At 39.3% G+C, this 23,643-nt stretch overlaps 1 protein-coding gene across 1 annotated transcript in view; it reads right to left on the bottom strand.

The window, feature by feature from the left end:
• YWHAZ (tyrosine 3-monooxygenase/tryptophan 5-monooxygenase activation protein zeta) overlaps nucleotides 1-23,172 on the bottom strand; it is a gene marked incomplete at its 3' end in the record, with an annotated part of 28,128 nt that extends 4,956 nt beyond the window's left edge. The window contains exons 1-2 of the mRNA XM_084230099.1: nucleotides 23,151-23,172; nucleotides 20,431-20,735 (exon numbers count right to left, since the gene is read on the bottom strand). Of these exons, the coding sequence (XP_084086225.1) occupies nucleotides 20,431-20,724 (294 nt within the window). The 5' untranslated portion in view covers nucleotides 20,725-20,735; nucleotides 23,151-23,172. The remainder of the gene's footprint in view (nucleotides 1-20,430; nucleotides 20,736-23,150) is intronic.
• Between the last annotated feature and the right edge of the window lie 471 nt (nucleotides 23,173-23,643).

The raw sequence follows: 23,643 nt of genomic DNA, 5'->3' as shown, positions 1-23,643 counted from the left end.
TATTTCACAACAGGTAAATGTAATATTTTTCCTAAGTTAAGATAGTTGTAGGATTTCGAAAATTACAGATCTGACTAATAGACTTTTCATCTTACATATTTTAAGCTATTAAATAGATACGTTTACAGATATAACCTCGGACAACAGATAATTCAGACATACATGGCACAATTGTGATATGTTCCAATTCTGTTTAAAACTAAAACATTTCAATCTAATTTAAATCCCAACTTATTATTAATAGTATTCCACGATCAATTTAAAACAGAAGTTGTGATCATCATAGTAGAGGTAGGAGACACAATAGTGACATCTTTCCTTTTAAATTAGGGAAGAATAATAATTCAAGTGATAAAATTTAGCCATATTTTAAAAACCTAATCTCACCGACCTTTCCTCTTAAGATACTCTAAGGGCCTTCCCTGATGGCACAAGATTAAGTCTCAGCACTATGAAGTTATCAGCAACCACTGCAACACGAGTTTGATACCTGTCCAGGGAGCTAACCCACATGGCAGATCTCTTCTGTCACGCCCGCTGCTCCCCTCAGCAGTATATTTCAGTAAATCTGCATGTTCTGTTCCCATTGTCTCTTGTGAATCCTCTCACCCCCTCCCATCTCTGACCTACACTCCACCCCAGATCTTGTATGCATAAATAAATAAAATAAAAATCTTGGAAAAAAAAAAAAAGATACTCTAAGCATCAAGGTGGAAGTCAATTTTCAACTAGACTGAGCCCCAAATAAATCAATTTTTGTAAGGAGTACCTAAGTCTGGTTTCTACTCTTTCGGTAGTCACCCAATAGTTTAGTCTATGTAGCACCTACTTACATGCAAAAGTTTGGGAAATGTTTTTAAATAATTATTGAACTTTGCACGTTCATCCCATTATGGTACAATGGTGGGTGTGTGAACAAGCTTTAATCCAGCTTCTCCCCTACTACAAATTTACAGATACCTAGATGGAAGGCCAAGTTGCACTATATTGTAGAAAGGGGCTAGAGGTGAGAAGCCAAGCTGAAATGTGTTCTGGTTAGCCAATATTTGAAACCACTGACTTGAAATCAGAATGTTTTTATTAGGATAAAATCTTTATTACAAGCATACCCTTCATACTCAAAAATCTCTCAACTTCAAGTGTTTTGTCCTGACCATGCTGCTTTAACACCTATTGTAGTTCTTTGGGAATCTGACCCTGAAATAGAAGATAGTCTCATTTAGAATAATAAGTGGAAGTTTTTCTACTTAAGAAACAAATGCCCAGACCTTTAAAACTGTGTATCTAATACAAAATGTGTAATACACCCAACTATGGAAGATGGTATAGTGTAACGGCTTTGAAGTCACTTTATGTATAAACTGATAATCCACACTTTTAAGGGTTAAGTCGATTTCTGATTAGCCTGGTCAAAGGTAAGAATGAAAAAGACTATTTTTTACATTTGCAAACACTCTAAAGCCACCATGCACTGAGAATATAATGCTGAACGAGAAACAGTTTTAACTTTGTGGGTAAGAAGTCTAAGTAGGTAATACAACCCAAAACTAAGAATACTACCTAATCATGTCCTTCACTTAACAATGACTAACCCACCATGTATGTAAAGATGAAAGCCACAAATATGCAATTAGCAAAGGGTCAATCACTGAAGATAAAACTTTAAGGAACACACCAGATAATTTGTGTAAGTTATTTAGGCAAGGTGTCACTATATATTACAAGAATAAATAATCCATATTTTATAAGCAGTAACTTCGGTAACCCTAAAAATATTTTCTTTTAGGCCTAGGTTAATTTTACTAAGAATTAAATTAGCAATTAAATACCTATTCTCTCAAGGTGAGCACTGATTTAGCCATACCAGCTGATTAAAACAACTATTAATCAGAACCTTCAAATAACAAAAAGGTTGAGAACAGGCGTCAGGATGCTTACTGATCTAATGACAGTCCAAAAGGACCATGTGTCACAAGCAGTGGCGAATGCGTCAGGTGAAATGCCGATTCTAAATTGGGAAAGCAAACTCAAACTGTATACGTTAAATATGTACAATTCTTTTTGTATCAATTATACTTCAAAAACATTATCAAAAAAATAAGAGGCTGAGAGAAATACTTTTATCTATCAAATCTTCTGATGATATAAAGCTAGGAACCTTGAGTATTTAAAAAAAAAAAAGCGAGAGAGACTGGATTGAAGATTAAAAGGGCTAACACTGGTTCAAAAAAGCTAACTATACAAGGGAATTTCAGTAGACTTGTTTCTAAAAATGGCCTCCACCAATATCCCAGCCATCCCCATTCATGGATGCCATTTCTCTTCCTGCCAAAGAGATGGAACTTATTTTGCTTTCTCCTCAGTCTGGGCTAACTCTGCTCATTTGATTTGACCAACAGAATGAGCTGGAAGATTACTGCTCTAGTTCTGGACCTAAGACTGGCAGCTTCCCCATTTGCTCTCATGGAGTCCTGAGATAGCCATGTTTAAAAAAAAAAAACCACTGATGAAAAGAAATGCCAAGTCAGCCCCAGCTGAACTCCCAGGTGAATGGAGCAATGAATGACCCAGCTACCATATGAAGAACTGTCCAACAGATTCTAACCAGGCCACAGAATCACAAGAAAGAATACATTATTTCCAGTCACTAAGTTTTGATTGTCATGCAGCAACAGACAACTGAGAATAATTAACATTTTAGTAACATGTTTTTGACACATACTATGCACTTTATATGGACTATTTCATTTGATATACTTCTATAACATTTGCTATGTGGCAGAAACTACAGTTAATCTCCATCTTAGAGAAGACAGTAGGGCCCCAGCAATGTAATGTGATGTGCTAGTGAATGTATAACTAATGAAGGTGTAACTCCAACTAGGAAATCTGCCCTATACTAACATTAAGCCACAATTTCTCTGCCTATGCCTCAATACGGTGATGTGCATATTGAAAAGGATAATGTGGTCCCGAGATATATTAGGAACCATAGTTAAAGAAAAGATTTAATTCTATACTGTGTTGGTGAGATCAAATCTAGAGTATATTTCTTTAAAAATGTATCAAGGGCCTCCCTGGTGGCACAAGGGGTTAAGACGCAGCACTATGAAATTATCCACAGCCACGCAGCATGAGTTCTATCTCCGGCCAGGGCAGCTGACCGAGACTGTCTCGCCTGCTGCTCCCCCCAGCAATGTATTTCAGCAGATTTGCCTGTTCTGCTCCCCACTCTGACTCTGGTGAATCCTTCCCCTCTCCCCCACCGCATCTCCTGCCTGAGCCCCAGCTCTTGTATGCATAAATAAGTATTTAAAAAAATATACCAGGCAGGCAGTTGAGCGCCGCGCTGTGAAGCTGTCCGCAGCCTCTGCAGCGCCAGTTCAATCCCGGCTGACCGGCAAGGGTCCCACATGTCACGGCAGACCTCTCCTGTCTCGCCGGCTGCTCCTCTCAGCAGTGTATTTCGTCAGTCTGCCTGTTCTGTTTCCCCACTCTGTCTCTGGTGAATCCTCTCACCCTCCCACACATCGGGCCTGTACCCGGTTCTTGTATAAAATAAACAAATAAATCTTTAAAAAAATTAAAAAATAAAAAAATATACCAAGACAGGCACTACACGAAAGGGAGAATATCCAGAAAGCAAACAAGAATAGTGAGGAGACTGTCATGAAGACAGAATGAACTGAATGAGATGCATGACTAAGAATGAAAATGAGATGAATGAATCCAAAAGACTAAATTTTCCAAGGGCAGATTTCTAAATATGAAAAAAATTTATGGGAGTGGTTCCAACTAGGAACAAACCACCTAAGTCAGTTTCATTATTCCTACAGTGATTTTAAAGAGAAATAATTTCATTTGGATGTTTTATATAAATTCATTATGGTAATTTGTCCAAAGAAGGAAAGCTAAATGTTGTAGAAGTCAAAAATTAAGAGGCAAATAAATGTAAAAAAAAGATCAAGACGGAAAAAGGAAGGGTTAGAAGAGTAGGATTAGGAGATAGCACTCTATCAAAAAGCAGTAGTGAGGGCCTCCCCGGTGGCGCAGCGGTCGAGCACTGGGTTGCAAAGCTGCCCGCAGCCTCTGCAGCTCCGGTTCGATCCCCGGCTGCTCCCCGGCCACCGGAGGAGGGTCCCACATGGTGCGCAGACCTCTCCTGCTGCCCGCTGCTCCCCTCAGCAGTGTACTTCGGTCCTTCTGCCTGCTCTGGCGAATTCTCTCACCCTCCCGCGCTTCTGACTGTACCCAGTGCTTGTATAAATAAATAAATCTTTAAAAAAAAAAAAAAGCAGTAGTGACAAGGAAAAATGAGAAGCAAAACAGAAAGCAAAAGGGAGAAAAGGACTAATAGTTATTTTTCAAAACGTACACCACCTCAGGGACTACAAAGCAACCTCCTACATTTTATTCATCTATAGCACCAAAAGCAATGATGGCTCTGGCTACTCTAAGAATCTACATGTAAAAGGGGGTACACTGTATTATATAAGACAGCATCAAAACTTTAACTGTAAAACAAAGGCTACTAATATGCCTTCCACTATGTAAAATTCTTCATACATAACATATTTTTTAGTCCAAATATAATTTACAACAGAAAAGGACTTTCAGGTTAAATACAAAATTTAAGAACATGTTATACTCAACCATTAAATGTTCATCTATGAGAATCTTGCTGAAATAGAAGCTAAAAATTCACAGTATTTCCTCGATTTAAATACCTACTTTTGAGTGTTTTAAAATTATAGGCAAGGGCCTCCCTGGTGGTGCAAGGGGTTGAGCACCACACTATGAGGCAGGCCACAGCCTCTGCGGCTCAAATCCAATCCCTGGGCAGCCAGGGAGCAACCCACATGGCGCAACAGACCTCTCCTGGCTCGAATGCTGCTCCCTTCAGCAGTGTATTTCAATCTGCCTGTTTCTGTTCCCCACTCTGTCTCTGATCAATCCTCTCACCACCCCCCTGCATCTTTGGCCTATACCCCAGTTCTTGTATGCATAAATCTTTTTTTAAAAAATAAAATTATAGGCAACATTTTCAAAAATACCAAAGATTTGCTAAATTAGAGTTAACGAATATTCTATAGTGATCATCCCAACAATGTTAAGCGAGACAGGAAGCCCATATACAGTAGCTCTAATTAAATGGATCATAATCCAGAGTTAAACAGGATACAGTACTGGGGAGAGAGAGAGGAAACTGAACCTTAATCTAATATTCAGATCAGTTATGTGTTGATTTGAGATCTCAGAGATTTTCCCCCCTCTCTACAATATTGTGGTTTAATAATGTTTTGGGTTGTAAAAAAAACTTTTAGATATATTGGAGGTGGAGTTAGTCCAAACAATGTACCCCCATACCCCAAGCCACTCAATTTACCCAGAATATACACCTTTCTAACACATACCTTGATCCAAAAGATGGTTCACACACCAATGCTATGACCTTGGAATATACTAAATATAAATTGACAAGGCCATCTAACTCTGACTGCCCTTTCTGGGCTAGATGCAATCTGCCCCCAATAAAAGGAATTCAAACAAACACTCACTCCTGATTGAGGTCAGTATTTCTGATGAAAGGTTTATAAACAGAAAATTCAACTCTAATTCTACTGATACCACTTTCTCACTGGTCTTTTAATATGATTATAATGTGAAAAGAGTGAAACATAAAATCTTAAGGTAACAACTACCTAAAACAAAACTGCCTGAGATGGTGCTAAGATCCTAAACCTGGGCATTTAAGCACTTCATGGAGCAAGAGCTTGGAGTAATATAAATAGTACAAACTAAAATCAGGCAGATACCGAATCCCACTCTCATCATAAATTTCGAGGTCACAAATGAGCCTTAATTTTCTCTTCTAGAAAATGATTAAATTTCCTAAAATCTACTTATAAATTGTTTCAAGTAGAGAACAACTTCAAAAGGCTGCTGGAAGGTCTAAATGAGGTTGTAAACAAAAAAAAAGCACCAATCAAAACTGCTAACAACATAAGCACTCTACTCAAAATGTAAATATAAAATATGGGAATTGACATTTAAAAATCTGTTATTATTCTTATACTCTGAATTCTAGCACTTTGAGTTCAATAATCTAAAAGAGGGGGACACTCTCCTTTAGAATGGTAAAAGGTGCAAAAAGCTTTCATTTAAAAACAAAGGATTAAGTCATATCTAAAGATAAGAGAAAAATTTTTTACTAATTTGTTACAGGAAACAAACCACGTGAGACAGACTGCCTACTGCCTAAATTCAAACCCCAGTTTACTGCTTAATAGTGGTATTACCTTGACAAAGTTCTGAAATCTCCCTGGGTCTTAGGTTTCTCATTTGTAAAAAGGAGGTAGTAAGCAGCACATGGAATAGAGAGGACTGTTCTGAGAATTAAATGAGATATAATATATGAAGGCATTTAGAAGAGAATAAGAAGTGGTACCCTTCTGGAATGTCAAAGTCTAATTCTAACCACATTCTCATACAGCTGTTTTTTCCCCTAAAAGTACCATCTAAGGCAAACAAATTACCATAGACAGCATTTCCTCTACGGTAATTTTAAAATGACACCTTAACCAAACCACCCATCACCCACCCAGAAACCTACCTTAGTTCTGGACTTTTCCTCTTATGTGAATAAATTTCCTTAAGTTTAAAAAAATGCTACCTATTTCTCCTAATCACAGGCAGCTACTATTTCCAAACAGGTACACTTTCTAGGAAAAACAACAACTATGGAGTAACAGTGAATGATACACAATTATGGTTTAAAACTTTCAGGTCTTAAGACTGCTTTATACTTAAAAAAAAAAAAAAAAAAAGTTGGAAAGCTGTCAGAATCACTGTGTCAATTTCTCCAAATTGTTGTTTTTGCTCCAAAGTGCGACTATTTTTCTACTGACCACATATACTATGTTTTCCCTGAGGTGATAGGCTCACTTCAAGTGTTGTTTCCTAAACACTCAAGGAACAATCATAGCATCTCTGCCATCCCTTGAAGAGTATTCTAGAAAAAACAAAAAAGTTCAGCTCAACTCAAATAATGAAACATGTTTCCCTAGAAATTGCTTTCTATTTTATCTCACAGAATATTAAAGATGTCTACATATGGACTACGAATAAAATAATTTTATAGCTTCAAGGACATTATGTCACTCTTCTTTTTAACTGACTGTACAGCAGTGAAAAAAATACCTATACCTAGTTGTGGCCATTGCCTCTAAGAGTTATGTAAACAGCACTTTTAGCCACCACTGCTTTTGCATCAGTACTAGCATGATTGAAAGGATTCAATCATGAAAATAGTGACCTTAGGGACTCCCTTAAAAGGACTCCCAAGGGTTCATAGATCACTTTTATGACAGTTGATTCAAAGTATCTGTGGTAACCACCACCTACCTTTCAATACCTAGCTCTAACCTATATTCTTTCTAAAGCCAACATTTTCTGTACTTCTAAGTGTCTAGTGAAGAGCTTTTAACAGGAAAAAAAAAAGGGGGGGATATCCTAATTTGTCAGTAATGATATAGCTAACTAGTTATGCCCTTGTATAACTACATATAGAAAACAGTGTGTATGCCAATGTGAAGTATACAGAGTTATACAAAGTGTGTATGGAGATGCAATTTAGAGTTTATAATGTGATGCTACTGATGTGTATTCTTCAAAAATAGACTTGCTTAGGCTCCCTGGTGGCGCAAGGGATTAAGAAGCAACCTATGAAGTTGTCCGCAGCCACGGCAGTACAAGTTCATCCCCAGCCAGGGAGCTACCAACATGGTGCAGAAGACCTCTCCTGACCCACCTGCTGCTCCCCTCAGCAGTTTGTCAGTCTGCCCGTTCTGTTCCCCAATGTCTCTGGTGAATTCTCTCACTCCCCCCACCCCTCTGGCCTGTACCCCAGTTCTTGTATGCCTAAATAAATAAATCTTTAAAAAAAAAAAAAAGAGAGAGACTTGCTTTTATGGGCACAACAGCAAACTTCCTGAAGGATACATACAAAGAGATGAACTCTGAGGATGAAGGATCAGGTCAAAACTTAATTTTTATTTTCTCAGTTTATATCCCATGTTCCATTAACATCTAAATTACTATCCAAAGCCAGTATATTAAAAAAAAAAAAAAAAGATTTTTGTGTCTTAACTTTTTACATGTGTGTGTTCCTTAAGCCTAAAGGCTCCTTAAAGACATTCTTTGCACATATTAAGCATAAGCACTCAAAGATTAAGCCCCAGGTGTAATTATAATACATGCGGTTTTTTTTTTTAAGATTGATTTTATTTATTTGGTTTTTTTGTTTATTTATTTATTTATTTATTTATACAAGCACTGGGTACAGTCAGAAGCGCCGGAGGGTGAGAGAATTCACCAGAGCCAGAGCTGGGAGCAGAGCAGGCAGAAGGACCGAAGTGCACTGCTGAGGGGAGCAGCGGGCGGCAGGAGAGGTCTGCGCGCCACGTGGGACCCTCCTCTGGTGGCTGGGGAGCAGCTGGGGATTGAACCGGTGCTGCAGAGGCTGCGGGCAGCTTCGCAACCCAGCGCTCAACTGCTGTGCCACCGGGGAGGCCCAATACATGTGTATTTTAAACAGCTTCTTTTACATACAACAGAGGAAATTTAGTGAAGGAAATCTTATTAGCTCAGCATACTGCAGACTACTGAGAGTTGATTATTTTACCAAACTTCTAAACCGCATAAGACAAAACAGTACACAAACTATTATCAGATGACACTGATAATATATTTGTTCAAACAGAGAAAGTAATGTTCTGCTTCAATACCCAAGAAACTGCTCAAAAATGAAGCATCTGGGTAATGCACATATATTCAGAATCAGAAGCAACAGGGAGACTAGTTACACCTTAACATGCTTCACCAGGACCTTGGATATGCTCCAAGTTTCTATGTAATGACCCTGAAGGAGGCTGAGACCAAAAGAGAAAATTACCAGGGATAGGGTGGCAGCATTATACATTTGTTTTAAGTCTGGAGACACGGATTTGACACTGAACTTTGACATCAGAGAAGTGACAGGAGTTTCAAATACAAAATTATGACCAGGACGCCCTCATTTAATTTTCTTGTGTTACACTATAGTATTAATTTCCTAATGCAATTTCCTATCCCACTATTACTCCTTAGATTATCTGAAATTCAAGGTCATTTTGGAGAATTTTATAGACTTTTTGAGTCTTCAATGATGTTTACTGAAAAGTAAAACATATTACCTAAATACAATTACCAGGAACCTTCTAATATAATGCACCAAAGAATTCTCCAAAATGCAAAATCTGGGTGACAGCATCAGGATAGGACAAATCCAAATTGGGGAGTAGTCTACAAAAATAACTGGTCAGTATTCTTGATATTCAGTGCCAAAATCATGGAAGACATTCTGAAAAGTTCAAATTAAAGAATAATAAGGAAATATGACAATGAAATGCAAAATATGAGTCTGGATTGAATTCTGGACCAGAATTAGGAGGTCATAGTGATATGATTTGTGAATAAGTCTACAGGATATAAAAAGTTTATCCATTATTTTATTAGCTTACTGATTTTAGTCATAACACTGTGGTTAGATATTAATATTGGGGAATCAGGTAAAGAAATACATAGGAAGTTCTTCATACTAAATAAATGTAAAATTTCAAAACAAGTTCAAAGAGAAATGAGGTAACAACATATAAACATGGAGAAAAGGTTATTTTCCCTTTTGATGACTTTTTAGTAATTGTGATATTAAGTAATTAAACGTTTTGAAGAAAAATTCTTTTTAACAGCTACTACTTCTGCTATATAGCATTACCAGTGATTTCTGCTCTCTATTCTCATATATGTTTTGTGCTCATCTATGTTTTTCAAACTTCCATGCTGAACAAGTGACACATCTGTAAATAAAAATTAGGGGTAACATCCCGCATGGAGGAGGAGGGAGCAGGATCAGAGGGAGGAAGAGAGGAGCACAGGGGACTGAGGTGATGATGCATTGGTGAAGGAAATTCTATGGGGACTATACATGGGCGGGATGGGGCTGGGGAGCAAACATTGTTTAAAAATGAATAATGATATAAAACAAAATTAAAAAAAAAAAAACAGGTGGGAAGAGCACAAGGAACTACATTGATGGTACACACGTGAATGGGTGGTGGGAGTTTCACGGGGACTATAACTGAGATGAAAACGCATACATTGTACAGAAATGAAAAATGATGCAAAAAATACATAAATTTTAAAAAATTAGGGGTGAAGAGGTTTCTCACCTTTAGAGTATCCTACCATTGGTTATATCCACTAAGTACGTGTAAAATGTTATTAGCAAATAGTGAGTAGCCCCAGAGTATCAAAGCAAAAGAATCAATTGCTAATAAGAGGTTGATGAACTGCAGTTTGAAAATATAGCTGGAATATAAGTTTCCTTTGTTCTAATCTCACGAGCAATGTGAAAAGCCCAAGTATCCATAACCCGTCTCCCGATTTCAGGTTGTACTATCATAGTTCTTTTCACAAACATAACAAATGAAGAGAGGATACAGATAATGTGCTTTTTATACAAATCATTCACCAAAAAAACCCCAGATGGTTTAAAAAGGAAAAGATAAAGAAACTGAGGCACAAGTCCTTAAATGTGATTATCATATACAAAATGATCAAGAAGAGACTGTGATTCACATTAACTACAGAACCCTATAAAATACAGTTAAAACCAAAGTCATTTGAAGCAGTAAATTTCCCCCCTTCCCATCTTCCTAATCCATCCATCTTATAAGCAGAGCAAACATCATGTTTCAATATCTAAGTAAGGTGATACTACCAAAAGGAACAGAAAATATTAATGCTTACTGTATGAGCCAATATAAATCACCAACCCCCTGGGCTTCAGTTTCTTGGTTGGTGAAAATGAAAAGAATAAGGCTGAATGTTCCTTCAAGCCTGAAATTCAATGATTCTATAAAATTCAACACCCAATTTTATTTTATTAGTCAATGAAAAGAAATACTCCATAAATGTAAATTTAAATAGTATCCGCAATAGGTAATTTAACTCCAATTCTGCAGCACAATGTGAAAGTTCAAATTTCTAGTCTTGTACAATATTCCCTTGGGCAGAGAATTTTTACTTTATTCGGTAGGAGCCTGAGTCTTTTATCATTCCAAGATCACTTATTGAACAGCATTCTATAAAAGAAAGCAAGCAAAGAAGTTTTTTTTGTTGCTGTAAAGGCCCATCAACTTGGAAGAGTCTCTCACTCCCCCTTGTGGCTCCAGTGGCTGCTTTTAATTATAACTGTTGCTTCCAACCAACTAATTAGAAACGTGCTCCACCAAAAACGCTAGTCTAGTGGTCAAGTGGTCCAAGAACTAATTTAAGTAGGTTTTTGCCAACATTTTCACTTTATAAATCCTTACTTCTGTGCAATAATGGCCCCAAGAGAGTAAAATTTTAAATGTTTTTTACGAATGATAAGGACATACACATCTAAAGGGATAGAGCTGCTTAAATTCAAGATGGAATCACACAGAATTCTGACCACTTAACTGAATGCATTTTCCCGTTAGTAAGAAGATGGTAAATCTTCACCACTTAACTTTTAAAAAATCAACATGGAATTTAAATGAAGCAAAGGTGTATTATCCCTGGCATTTAGACTTAAGTAATGTTAAACCCAGCCTAAAATTTCATTATAATTATTTTTAAAAGTTTAGTCAGTCAACTCCCTGATTTCTGTCCAAAAAAGATAACCGCAACAAAACAAAACAGATAGTAAGCCTCGAAGTGTTTAAAAACAATTTTTTTTTTTTAATCAACTGGGTGAAAGCGCTAACAACAAGGGGTAATAAAAATTGCTTTAAATCAGATTCAGGGCCTCCCTGGTGACACAAGGGGTTAAGCATTGGCACTATGAAGCTATCCATCTGCAGCCACTGTAGCATGAATTCTATCCCCCGGGATGGAGGTGACCCACATGGCACAGCAGACCTCTCCTGTTTGGCCCATTGCTCCCCTCAGCAGTGTATTTCAGTAGATCTGCCTGTTTTGCTCCCCACTCTGTCTCTGGTGAATCCTCTCATCCCCCAGCATCTCTGTTCTACACCCCAGTTGTTGTATATATAAATACATCTTTAAAGAAAAAAAAAAGATTATTCAAGTCTTACCCCTGTGATATAAAATTAAGTTAGCAGTCTAATAACGGCCCCCTCTATCTGGTGGAATCAAGCAAAGGGGAAACTGGAAGGAATTGTCATGACACAAATAGCATGCTCCTTTTAGTATGTCATATTACCAAACATTCCTCAAACAGTAAAATACATTATAATTGCTGAATGGAGAACTTGTTTAAGTATACTACAAGCCTGTAAATACAGTCCTCAATTGTCAGTATCACAGAATCACATTTTAAAGGTATGTTTATGGGAGAGGATCGTCATAAAGTCCCTAGCTGAATGTGGTCCAAGCATATACGTCTAAGATTTGGGCAACAGTGTCTCTGTAATGTTTTAAGAGGGGGGGAAAAAATTGAGCTGACAGTAAAAGAAGGTGTTTCTTAGAAAAGCGTTTGTATTTATTCACTTAGATGAGAAACATTCAACTCACCATACAAAATATTGCTTGGTAATATTGTTAATTAAAAAAAAAACCTCTTAAATGCCAAAAAATTCCTAACTTTTCTAATCATGGCAAAGCCATTAAACCATTCAAATAAATGAAATTCAAATACAACAAAATTGGGCACTCTCTGCCTGTTAAATGCATTACTCTTTCCTAGATTTTATAATCTCAAGAACATACATACATGGTCAACCTACTAGACAAAAAGTCTTGTTCTGGTCACTTAACTCTAAAGATTAACAATTATCTTTATATTATGTGTCCACTACTATTTTATATGGGGGTAAAGAGAAGCCTCCCAGCAACAAATTCTGTCAAAAGACTCACAAAGGATTGCCTGTGAATCTTTCTAATAGCTGTTTCACTTCAAACACCATACAAAATGAGACCGACGACAAATCAGGTATCATCCAGCTCTCTTGCCCAAAGACCCATACTATGGCAAAAGAATGTGAATTCTACTGCACAATTTTCACTAAGGTACAAATTTTTCACTATTACGGGAATTAGTCACTAGAGAGTAAATGGAGAATGACCCAATGCACAGAAATACATGATACAATGGAAATTGCTGATATGTAAGGTGGCATAAGCATTTCCCGCCAGTGCAGTTCAAACTCAAATTGGTTGCCACCTAAGTATTAATCATGTTATATTCCCTCAGTGCACTTTACAGTAAAATATCACAAACATCAATGGTCCTGCTTCCAAGTATGAAGGAATTAAACCATCCTCTAAAGCTGAAAATAACTTAGACATCAATATTAATAAAGTTCAAAGCAGAGTAATGAAACAGAAATCCTAAGATGGAAATTAACACCAGCTTGTCTAAGGGACAGTGAAAAGTGGCACCAAATTTGGGCTGTGTACATTAAGTCCTCACAGTGTTCTTGATAGGTTTTTGAAAACTGGAACTTTAAAGTGAAACAACATATAAAGAAATGGAGAGCCTTGGAATAATATCACTTCTGTCAAAAGTGACTAATTGCCCCCCACCCCCAATGTTATAACAAATTATTATTCAAGAACCTGCTGGTCAGGGAATTTTGGCAAAGATCAAACAGACAGACAAAAGGAAAAGTAATGTTTTCAAGAAAGAGTAAGCGCAGTAGCAGCACAGAACTAGAAAAATAATGGTAAAGGTAGCAAGTTCAAGTAAATGATCAGCACACCAGCAGTACAGGTTTATAATTTAGCTTTTGTCCATTAAAATTAAATCTAACATCCTTACAATATAACATTGTAGCCAATATGCTCCTGAGTGAGAAAGTAAGCAGTAGACTACTAGCAAGCATAATGGGAACAGCAAATAATTCTGGGGAATACCCAAGGAAGTGTATCACATAAGCAAAAACTGACAACCAATGGCACAGGCTACAGCAACAATTAAAACTCTTGCAACCAAAAAAGGAAGCTAACCATAAGTCCAAGATGTCATTTTTTACTGAATCTAGAATAAACATGCCAAAATTAGGTAGTTAGAAAGGACAGTTTCAAAATAAAGATCAATTCTAGCTTTGGGCATATTGAAATTGATAGCAATTCTAAACAGCCGAAAGAAAAGTATTCATTCTTAACAGGGAAATATCATAATAAAGCAAGAGCTATGCGAATGGGAGCCAAGGTGAAACCACAATAAGGATTCTCAGGAATTCTAGAAAAAATATTCTAACACATGTTAGAATTTCAATGAACTACTTGAACTACCACCATACTCCTAATGTTGAGTTTTTTTAAATTTAGCCTTAATCGACATTAGAACATCTATATTTTGACTTAAACATTATTTTTCACACTTTTGTTTAAATGTGAAGGGATCACCTATTCTGAAATCAAAAGTTTATGGTCAAATTAGTCTAAATAAACTTATGACATTTAACTCAATATTATAAAGACAGAACTATTTCTTAACTGGGCTACCCTTTATGTGCTAAGCCGCTTAACAGATGTGAAAATAATTTATATTACATATATATTAAAGAGGCTCCAATTCAAAGAAAAAAAAAAACCTATGATTAATATATGACTAATGTATATACACTAACAAACTGATGGAAGACACTTAGAATCTAGTTAGGTATCTGTACCCCAGCTCTTGTATGCATAAATAAATTTTTAGGAAAAAAAAGAATCTAATCAGGTATTAGAAAAAGGACAGATAAAATTATTCCAAGGAACAGAACCAGATTATCAGAGGTCAAATAGCAGTTCTGACTTTCTGTAAAACAACTTTTTTTAGTATCTACCAACCCACCTTCTCTAAGAGGCAAACTGGTGTCATTTCCTTTAAAGTGTTTTCCATGGCCTTTAAGATCCCCCTTTCCTTAGTTTATAGTACTACAGCAGGGTCTTACGATCTAACCCGTGTCCATCTCCTAGTTTCTTCTCCTGCAAAATTTATTGGAGAAAGGTTTAAAATGAAACAATGTTCTTCCCACCTAAAAGTTCTGACAGAAGGATCCAGAATGTAACAACTCTTCCACAGAACTCTGACTTAATTTGCTAGATTAATAAAATTCGCCATAACCTAAAGTCTAGGTTCTTTATTTCTAGGTAAACAAGCTACATCCATGAGGGTAAGTTTTCTGGCTCCTCTCTGGAACCCTCCCTCAGCCTCTCTCAGCAATTATATGCTTACTAAGAGACTGGTATTTGTTTCCAAAACTATGTCATTCTACTGGCTGCGATTATTTAAAAAGTTGTTACTTAATGTTATGAAATACAAGTATGAAAAATGTAGTCCTAAAAAAACATGAATGCCTTGGAATGACTAGTTTTTAAAGGACACACACACAATCACTGTAATCACAACACTGTAACTCAGGAAAAACTGCCCATTTCTAGAAGGATTCTGGACCGGAGATGAGCAAATGAACATACATACACATTTTAATTCAAAATAAATGTTTAAAACAAGTCTGATCACATACCTTACTTCTCATTAACCAACTATCTAGGATACTTCTATACCACTGGTTTCCAACAGGATCTCCTTACTGATATAGTTGGCTGCTCTTAAGAGAAAAAAAGGAAAAGCAAAACTACTCACTGTTAGCTATTACAAATCTAAAAGCATATCCCCCCCCTTTTTAATTCAATGCCTCTGCTAGTCAATGGATCATGTGTTGATTTTTACTCAAGTTTCTCAATCTAATTTTTACTCTGATTTTTACTCAAGTTTCTCAATCTAATTCCAATTTCAAATCTTTCACTCTTTCCCTAGCTCACTTCTAACTATATTCACAACACAGCTCATCTGTATTTCTTACTAGAAAAGGTAGGAAGGACCCCATTTTTAAGTACTGGGGTATCAAAAAAAAAAAAAAAAAAAACCCAAAAAAACCTGGTAACCTGTGCTCTTGATCAAGTTATTGGTTATTCTTGCCCTTCCCACCAAATAGCAAACACCTAATTTCTCATTCCTTTATTTCATCATTACCACTTCACAGAACTCAAGGCTTTCCAATTGTACAAAATACCTCAGCACGCACACTTAATGCTTACACGAAAACTCTTAAAAATCACTACTGTGGGCCTCCCCAGTGGTGCAAGGGGTTAAGCACCGCACTATGAAGCAATCCGCAGCCTCTGCAGCACCCCTGAGTTTGATCCCCAGCCAGCCAGAGAGTAACCCACATGGCCAGGCAGACCTCTCCTGACTCACCCACTGCTCCCCTCAACAGGGTATTTCAGTCAGTCTGCCTGTTTTGTACCCCCACTCTGTCTCTGGTGAGTCCTCTCACGAACGCATCTCTGGCCTGTGCCCCAGCTCTTGTATGCATAAATAAATAAATCTTAAAAAAAAAAAATCATTACTACATTTTATTATTACAAATAAGAGTCTATCCAACATATTTTCTTGAAGGGAAGTTCTTTGTACTTTGAAATATACTAAAAGCTATATTTGACAAAAACATATGAAGCAGTTAACAACGGGTGGCAACACTGCAGAATTCTTTTACAAAGCCCTCATGCCCTCACTGGTGGCAGAGTGATTAAAGTCTCAGTAGCTATCAAGCTATGGCCAGCCACTGCAACATGAATTCAATCCCCAGCCAGGGAGCTACCCCACATGGCACAGCAGACCTCTCCTGTCTGGCCCATTGCTGGAGCAGCGTATTTCAGTAGATCTGCCTGTTCTGCTCCCCACTGTCTCTGGTGAATCCTCTCACTGCTCCCCAACCTCTGGCCTATACCCCAGTTCTTCTATGCATAAATAAAAATAAATCTTAAAAAAAAAATATGAAAAGCCCTATTCCAATATATGAGTTGACTAGTAATTTTCTGCTTAAAACTATACAGTGGTTGTTAAAGCCTGAAGCAGACATTAATATATTCAGACCAGGAAGGATGACCTAAAAACTGCCTGGTTTCCTACCTTGCTGTTTAATGGTAGTTATGTGGGCTCAAGATGAGAATCAGTACCCAGCAACCACACCTCAAAACTGCCCTGAGCAAACAGAAGCGTAAGTAAATGAAACTGTGACGTTAACTGAACCACTATTACTCAACTACTGCTGCCAACTGCTACAAATGTGGAACTCAGGAGTTTACTACTTTGCTTGCCTCAACTAAGGAAGGAAGCCACTCTCTATACCAGTAACTTTCACATTTTTAAACAAAATTTGTTGGCTAGTATCGACCTTCTGCCCCAGAAAAATACTATTTTAAAAGCTTTCAGGATCATTTAAATCACATCTACAGACTTGAGATCCCTGTACTATTACAGGCAGGCTTGTACTGTTGCTACTATACTTTTAAAAAGAACCCAAAAATGAGATCAACAGGGCACAGAAAGTAGCCAAGGTGTTTTACCTGATTCTCATCTCCACAGCACTCTTATGGGGTGGATATTATGCCATTTAACTGAGCTTAGTTTTCCCAAATCGAAAGTGATTTCCTTGGGTCAGGAATGGTAAAAAAGTTGGTTTGACTCAAAACCCAGAGCTCTTTCTACACCACAACTTTCTTCTTTTGAGTTTAAATTTGGTTTTCTAGAATGTATTTTCTCATTTTGTGTTTCAATTCATCATGTTCAAAATTATCCAACTTTTGACTTCCTATGTTTATGTAGGTGTTGAAGATCTCTAATGCTGAGTCCCTGGTCCCATTACCAATAGAGCTTCTGGTCTAAGGTGTGGCAGGAAAGGCAGAATGTGTTAATTTATATATCACAATTTCAAATTAACATTACAGGATGAGAGGATCATCAAGTTCTTTTGCATAATGAAAAGTCCATGTTGTGAATATGCCAGCAATCCTTTACCATAGTAATACTCAGTAACTCATACAAAATAACACAATCCCTACTATTTCTCCACTCAGTAAATGGTATAAAGACTTGAAAAGTACATACAACCAGAATGGTAATAACCATTTAGTATTAGGAAAACTTAGAACTCCGGAGGTTAGCTTTCTTGTGGTAAGAGGATCTTTTCTTGCCAGTATGATACTTGTGCTCAACAGAACAATTAGGTCTAATTCATCAATGATGCCACTAGTAAATAACATTAACTCTGAAAGATTACCTGCTTATTTTTCTTAGGGGAAAAAAAAAAAAAAATCAAAGCCAGAAAAAACTAAACAAAAAAATTACAATTGATATTTTATCATTCAAGATCTTAAAATATAAAGAGTACTTTCACTAATCAAGTGTAACAGTTGCTTTTTTTCTCTAGGAGAAATGTAAATTTTGCTTATTTTATTCTTCCTTTTTACTGAAAAGTGGAAAAGAGATTTTATGCTTCCAGAGTCAACATAACCTCTTCGGGGAAAAAAAAGAAAAGCTCACTTGTAAAGAGCCACATTATTATAAAATACTGAATTTCCCCACATTTAAATAGAAAAGGCCCTGGAAAATTAGTAGTGTTGCTAACCTTGTTATCCTTTTTTCCAAAAGAAGCCCTTTTGTTAATGTATTTAACAAGCACTATGCATAAACTATGTTAGCCTAGCGTAGTTACCAATGTTAGTATAGAACCAAGGAAAGAAAGTAACAGTGCTTTTTGTTTTAGAGTTTCCTGAGCCAGTTGTATGGTAAAGACACTGAACTTTTTATCTGTATAAAATGATAATTTCATTTAGACTTTGTGCTGTTCTGAACATGGGTAGTGACCAGGAATAACCCCCTCTGACAACCTATGAACAGAGAGGCTAGCCTATCTAGTTATTCTCATCCACTGTTAGATGGAATCGTTTTTTTTCCTTTCTTGATAGGGAAACAAAACCACAGTTTTCCTAGGAAAAATCCTCAAAATGACAAGAGCTTATACTTCGTGTGTGGAAAACATGCAAATACCTACCAGGGATAGCAAAAAAGTTAGAAAATGTTACCACCCCTCTCCCCTTATTCTTAAAATTGATTTTTGTGTTAAGGGAAATTATAACTTGTAAAGAAACCAGAATGAAAATAACAGGTATAAAAATTGAATGAAACCATCAGTATATAGGTATAAAATTCAGTATATAGGTACTAGTCAGCAAAGCAGGGGGCGGGGCGGGGGGTTGGTGGAAGGGGGACGGACCATGAGTTTTTTTTTTATTATAGAAAAACAAGACGTCCAAATTTTAATGATTCTCATTATCTTCGAAAGTCACAAGCTAAGCATTTGCCATTTAGAAACAACAAAAGTATGGAACACCTTCCTTCTATTAGAAATGATGGCTGTTTTCAAATAAACAAAAAAATGCATCCAAGCAGCTAACAAGGTTCTGGGGGCCCACAGTAAGATAAAAAAATTACTGTTCTTTAAAAAGATAACCTGGGGAAAAAAATACTATTTGAGAAAACTACAACAAGTATTGAAGCTGTTCCATTTAGTAACTAAAGACTAGTGCAAAGCAATCAATCATAATACCATCACAACTTTAATAAAAATTCCAAACCCATAACCACACCAGAAATAATGCTATACTGCTCATTACAGTTCTTCCATGAACAAGGTTCAAATAGTAATTTGAACCATTTGGATTCTCACACTAAGTACCAGAATCAGTAATATCTGTCTTGAGAAATTTGGATTTCCGTACTGAGAAATCTGTATTTCCATACTGAGTATCAGAATCAGTAATATCTGTTCTGAGAAACTGGGATACTGCCTATCTAGAGACCAGAGTCCTGGTCCCATGTTGAGACCCAATGTATAATCTGAAATCCTATAAGGATAGTCATTTAGCAAATCACTTTAAATATTTCAAAAACTCCCAGTTCACTAAAATTTAAAGTAATAATATACCTAGGATGTTATATGCTAAATGGTTGGATTTACCCTTTTTCCTCAGATTTAAACTCCCTTAAATTACTCATAACCTTTTACTGTGTTTGTTAGTATTAACAGTTGATTTCCAACACTTAAATGCAGGAAGAGCAAAGGCAAATGTGAAGTGAGTTTTCTGATTCATGACAGTAACAATATAGTGGCCAGTCCAGGAAAGAGTATTATGTCTATATTGAGTTTCTTATTAGTATCTCTCTTACATAAAACAAAATATATAGAATTCCTGTATCCTTACATGTACATTTACAACATGTACATTTAAGAAAATTAGCTCTAGAACTACAAATATTCTAACCAAAACCAATACTATTAATCTTCTTTTAGACTTTTAGTACAAAATATTTTTAGCCTTTCTTATCTGACTGATGATCATTATTGCACTTATACAAGCCAAAATATGATTAATTATAACATCTTTTAGCATTGACATTGAAATTTAGAACACACACTTTTTAAGAGAAAAAGGAAAAGTTGAGAGTAACAGAATATTTTCCTAGAGGAATTTATAGTAAAGCTAGATCAAATATTTCATTCTTACCAGTACATCATTGCAGATATCTCTTAGCTCAGTTTCAATTTTCTCTCTGTATTCTCGAGCCATCTGCTGCTTTTTCTCAGCACCTTCCGTCTTTTGCTCAATACTTGAGACGACCCTCCAAGATGACCTACGGGCTCCTACAACATTTTTATAAGCAACTGAGAGAAGATTCCTCTCCTCATTGGATAATTCAGCTCCTTGCTCAGTTACAGACTTCATGCAGGCTGCCATGTCGTCATATCGCTCAGCCTGCTCGGCCAGTTTGGCCTTCTGCACCAGCTCATTTTTATCCATGATTGGATGTTCTGCAGGGGGAAAAATAGTGTTTAGGTATTTTTTCATCAAAACAGACTCAGAGTATACCTGTAAATAAGCTGAACCTCAAACCTAATCGCCCATGTAAGAGTCTTCCTGTGAGAAATCAAAATGCAGGTTTATGAAAGGATGATCAGAATTGGGAGAAAAAATAGGCATACTTAGCATACTGAGGGTAAGTTTAAAGTCATCAGCATCAGTTTAGCAAAACTAAAATCACATTACCTCATATTTGTTTTAGAAAATCCTAATTTCACATAAAACTCCTATCAAGATGGTGCCTTAAAAAATCCTCAACTTACTTTGCCAATAATCTCACAACTCCAGCTTCCAGTATCACTCAATAATCCAAAATTAAAGTTTTTCTTTACTGAAACACTGCCTACAAGATTTCATACCTCCAGAATCATGATTCACATTAATTTAATTGAGGTCTCTCTTAAGACCAACTCTCATCAGGAGAACTTAAGTTTTAGTTGATTTTACTCGATTAAATCTTTGTTACCTTTGCCAGTTAATAGCATGACAATTTTCTAGGAGAAAGAACTATAAACTATTTGTTCTAAGATATTTTCAACATAAAATCACAAGCTAGGACCAATATCTGAGTATCTGACCCTGAGGTCTCCTTATCTGTACTTTGGCAAATGCAAAATGTATCTGTGAGTTCTGGAACTTCCACTCTTACTTTCTCTGAGCACTAAAATGAACATATTAAGCGTGACAAATGTTTTCCATGTCACGTTCCAATTTAAAGGTAGAATTCACTGCAATTCGTTTCTACTAGTCAAAATCAATATTATCAATCAAGTTGCCCTTTACTATGACTAACCACCTAATTTTCTTTCACTCTAAAGCCCCCTAATTCAAGCATCTAATCAATTATTCATATAATACACCTGAAACTGTTAGGTCAGTTATGGCTAATATTAACAAATTCTCTTCTCTTTTCTTTAAAAACATCCTTTTGAAAAGGCGCTAAAACAACACAGGAAAATGACTAAATCATAACGTAACCCTACGAAGAAATGACTTTAAAGAAAAATGTTCAGTATTTAGTCGACTATAAAAAGGTGAATAAAAGTCACGCATTGTGGGAAGTAACTCCCCAATATCTTCTACCTTCCAAGGAGACCCAATACAGATATTTAAAAAAAAAAAAACAAACCTGCACAAATTCCCGGTATTTCAACAAATAATCAACTAGCTTGGATCTGACGCACAGTGGATCTGACGTCCACTGTTCCAATGCTAAGAAAACGATTTAAAATTTGCGATGGCAGAGCCCTTCCCCCCACACCCCGTTCCCGAAATTACTTATTCGTCCCCTTGGAACGCAAAACCGCTCACTGGTTAATGCCGCTTCTAAGAAAAAAAATGATCTCAAACCGGCACAAAGGTTTTCTCCCCAACTCCTCGGGTGCTGGGGAGTGGACCGGGTTTCTCACGGCGCGGCCAGCGCTCGAGGCCTCGCCTCCACACTGCGGAGAGCAGTCGCCGCACCCATTTAACCCTTCGCCGGCGCGAGCCGCCGCGGGCGCGGGGAAGCCGCAGACGGGGCCGCCGCAGCGCAAACCCTTCCGTCCGCGCTTTCCGCACCCCCCCCCCGGCTCCGCCCAAGCTGGTGCCTCCGCTCTAGTCCCCGCTCTCCCTTTGTCATGGCGGATCTGTGTCAAGGAGCCCAACCTACTGCCGAGTGTTAATTCCCCCCACCAGAGCGCGAGGGAGGAGCCCCGCGCCCCCGCCCGAGCCGCGGGAAGGGGGAGGCAGCAGCGCGCGCCCGCCCGCCCCGGGGGCTGGGACGCCCGCGCCGCCCGCAGAAGCGGAACCTCGACCCGCCAGGCCGCGGACACACCCCACTCTCCCGCCCGCGCCGCGCCGCCACCGGACCGCGGGGCCCGTCGGGTCCTGAGGGGCCCGACAGCTGCGGCGGGGGAGGGGGCCGGGGCCACACCCAGGCCCGCGGGCCCCGCCGGCTGTTACGCTCCGGCGCCCCCACCCGCGGGCGACCAGGGCCGGGAGCGGCGGCGGCCCCGCGGGCGCGGATCGCCGGCCCCGGCCCCCGCCCTCCCGACGGTCGGCGCCCCCCCTCCGGAGACGGGCACGGCGCGCCCCACCCCCACCCGCCCGCCCGGGGGAAGTCCAGTCCTGCCCCCTCCGCGGAACCCAGGAAATCGGCCCGCGGTCCCGGCGCGCCCCACCCCGAGGCTCACGGCGCGGCCTCGCGCGGGCTACCTGGCGGGCGCCTCGGTGGCGACCTCAGCCCGCGGCCCCGGGCCCGCCCTCAGCCGCGCCGCCGCCCGGGGGGGCTGGGAGCCGCCGCCGCAGCGCGGGGCGCGGAGGCTGCGGGGGAGCGGGCGGGCGCGGCAGGGGGAGGGGGAGCCGCGGGGAGGGGGCGGCCTCACCTGCGCCACCGCAATGCCCGCGGCCGCCGAGTCATTATCTCGGGCGGAAGCGGGGTGCGGGGCGGCGAGGGCGCCGGGGCGCGGGCGGGCGGGCGGCGATCGCGGCGGGGTCTCGCGGGCGGGCGCCCTCGCACTCCCGCGGCCGGGGCGAGCGCCGCCCGGGGCCCGAGCCCTCGGCCCGGAAGCAGTGGCCCGGGGCAGCCGCGAGCCGCCCGCCCGAGCCCAGCGGAAGAGAAGCCGCCGCCCGTCTCCTGAGGAGACTCCGCCTCAGCCCGGCGCCGCCGCCGAAGGGCGAGCGGGGCCGCGGGGCTGCGGAGCGGGGCCGGCCCCGCGCTCTCGGAGGGCCGGCCCGGGACAGGCAGGCCGGGGCGAGGCGGCGGCGGCTCCCTACCTGTGTCCGGAGTGGGTGGCGGACCGAGGACCGAGGCTCAGCAGGCTCTGGGCGGCGGCGGCAGCGGCGAGGCTGAGACTCTGTCCCTGGATCTCGCTGCTC

This window comes from Talpa europaea (assembly GCF_964194135.1).
Source record: "Talpa europaea genome assembly, chromosome: 3".
Lineage (NCBI taxonomy): Eukaryota > Metazoa > Chordata > Mammalia > Eulipotyphla > Talpidae > Talpa > Talpa europaea.
Note: the sequence above shows the minus strand (reverse complement) of the source record. Positions and strands in the feature narration are given on the sequence as shown.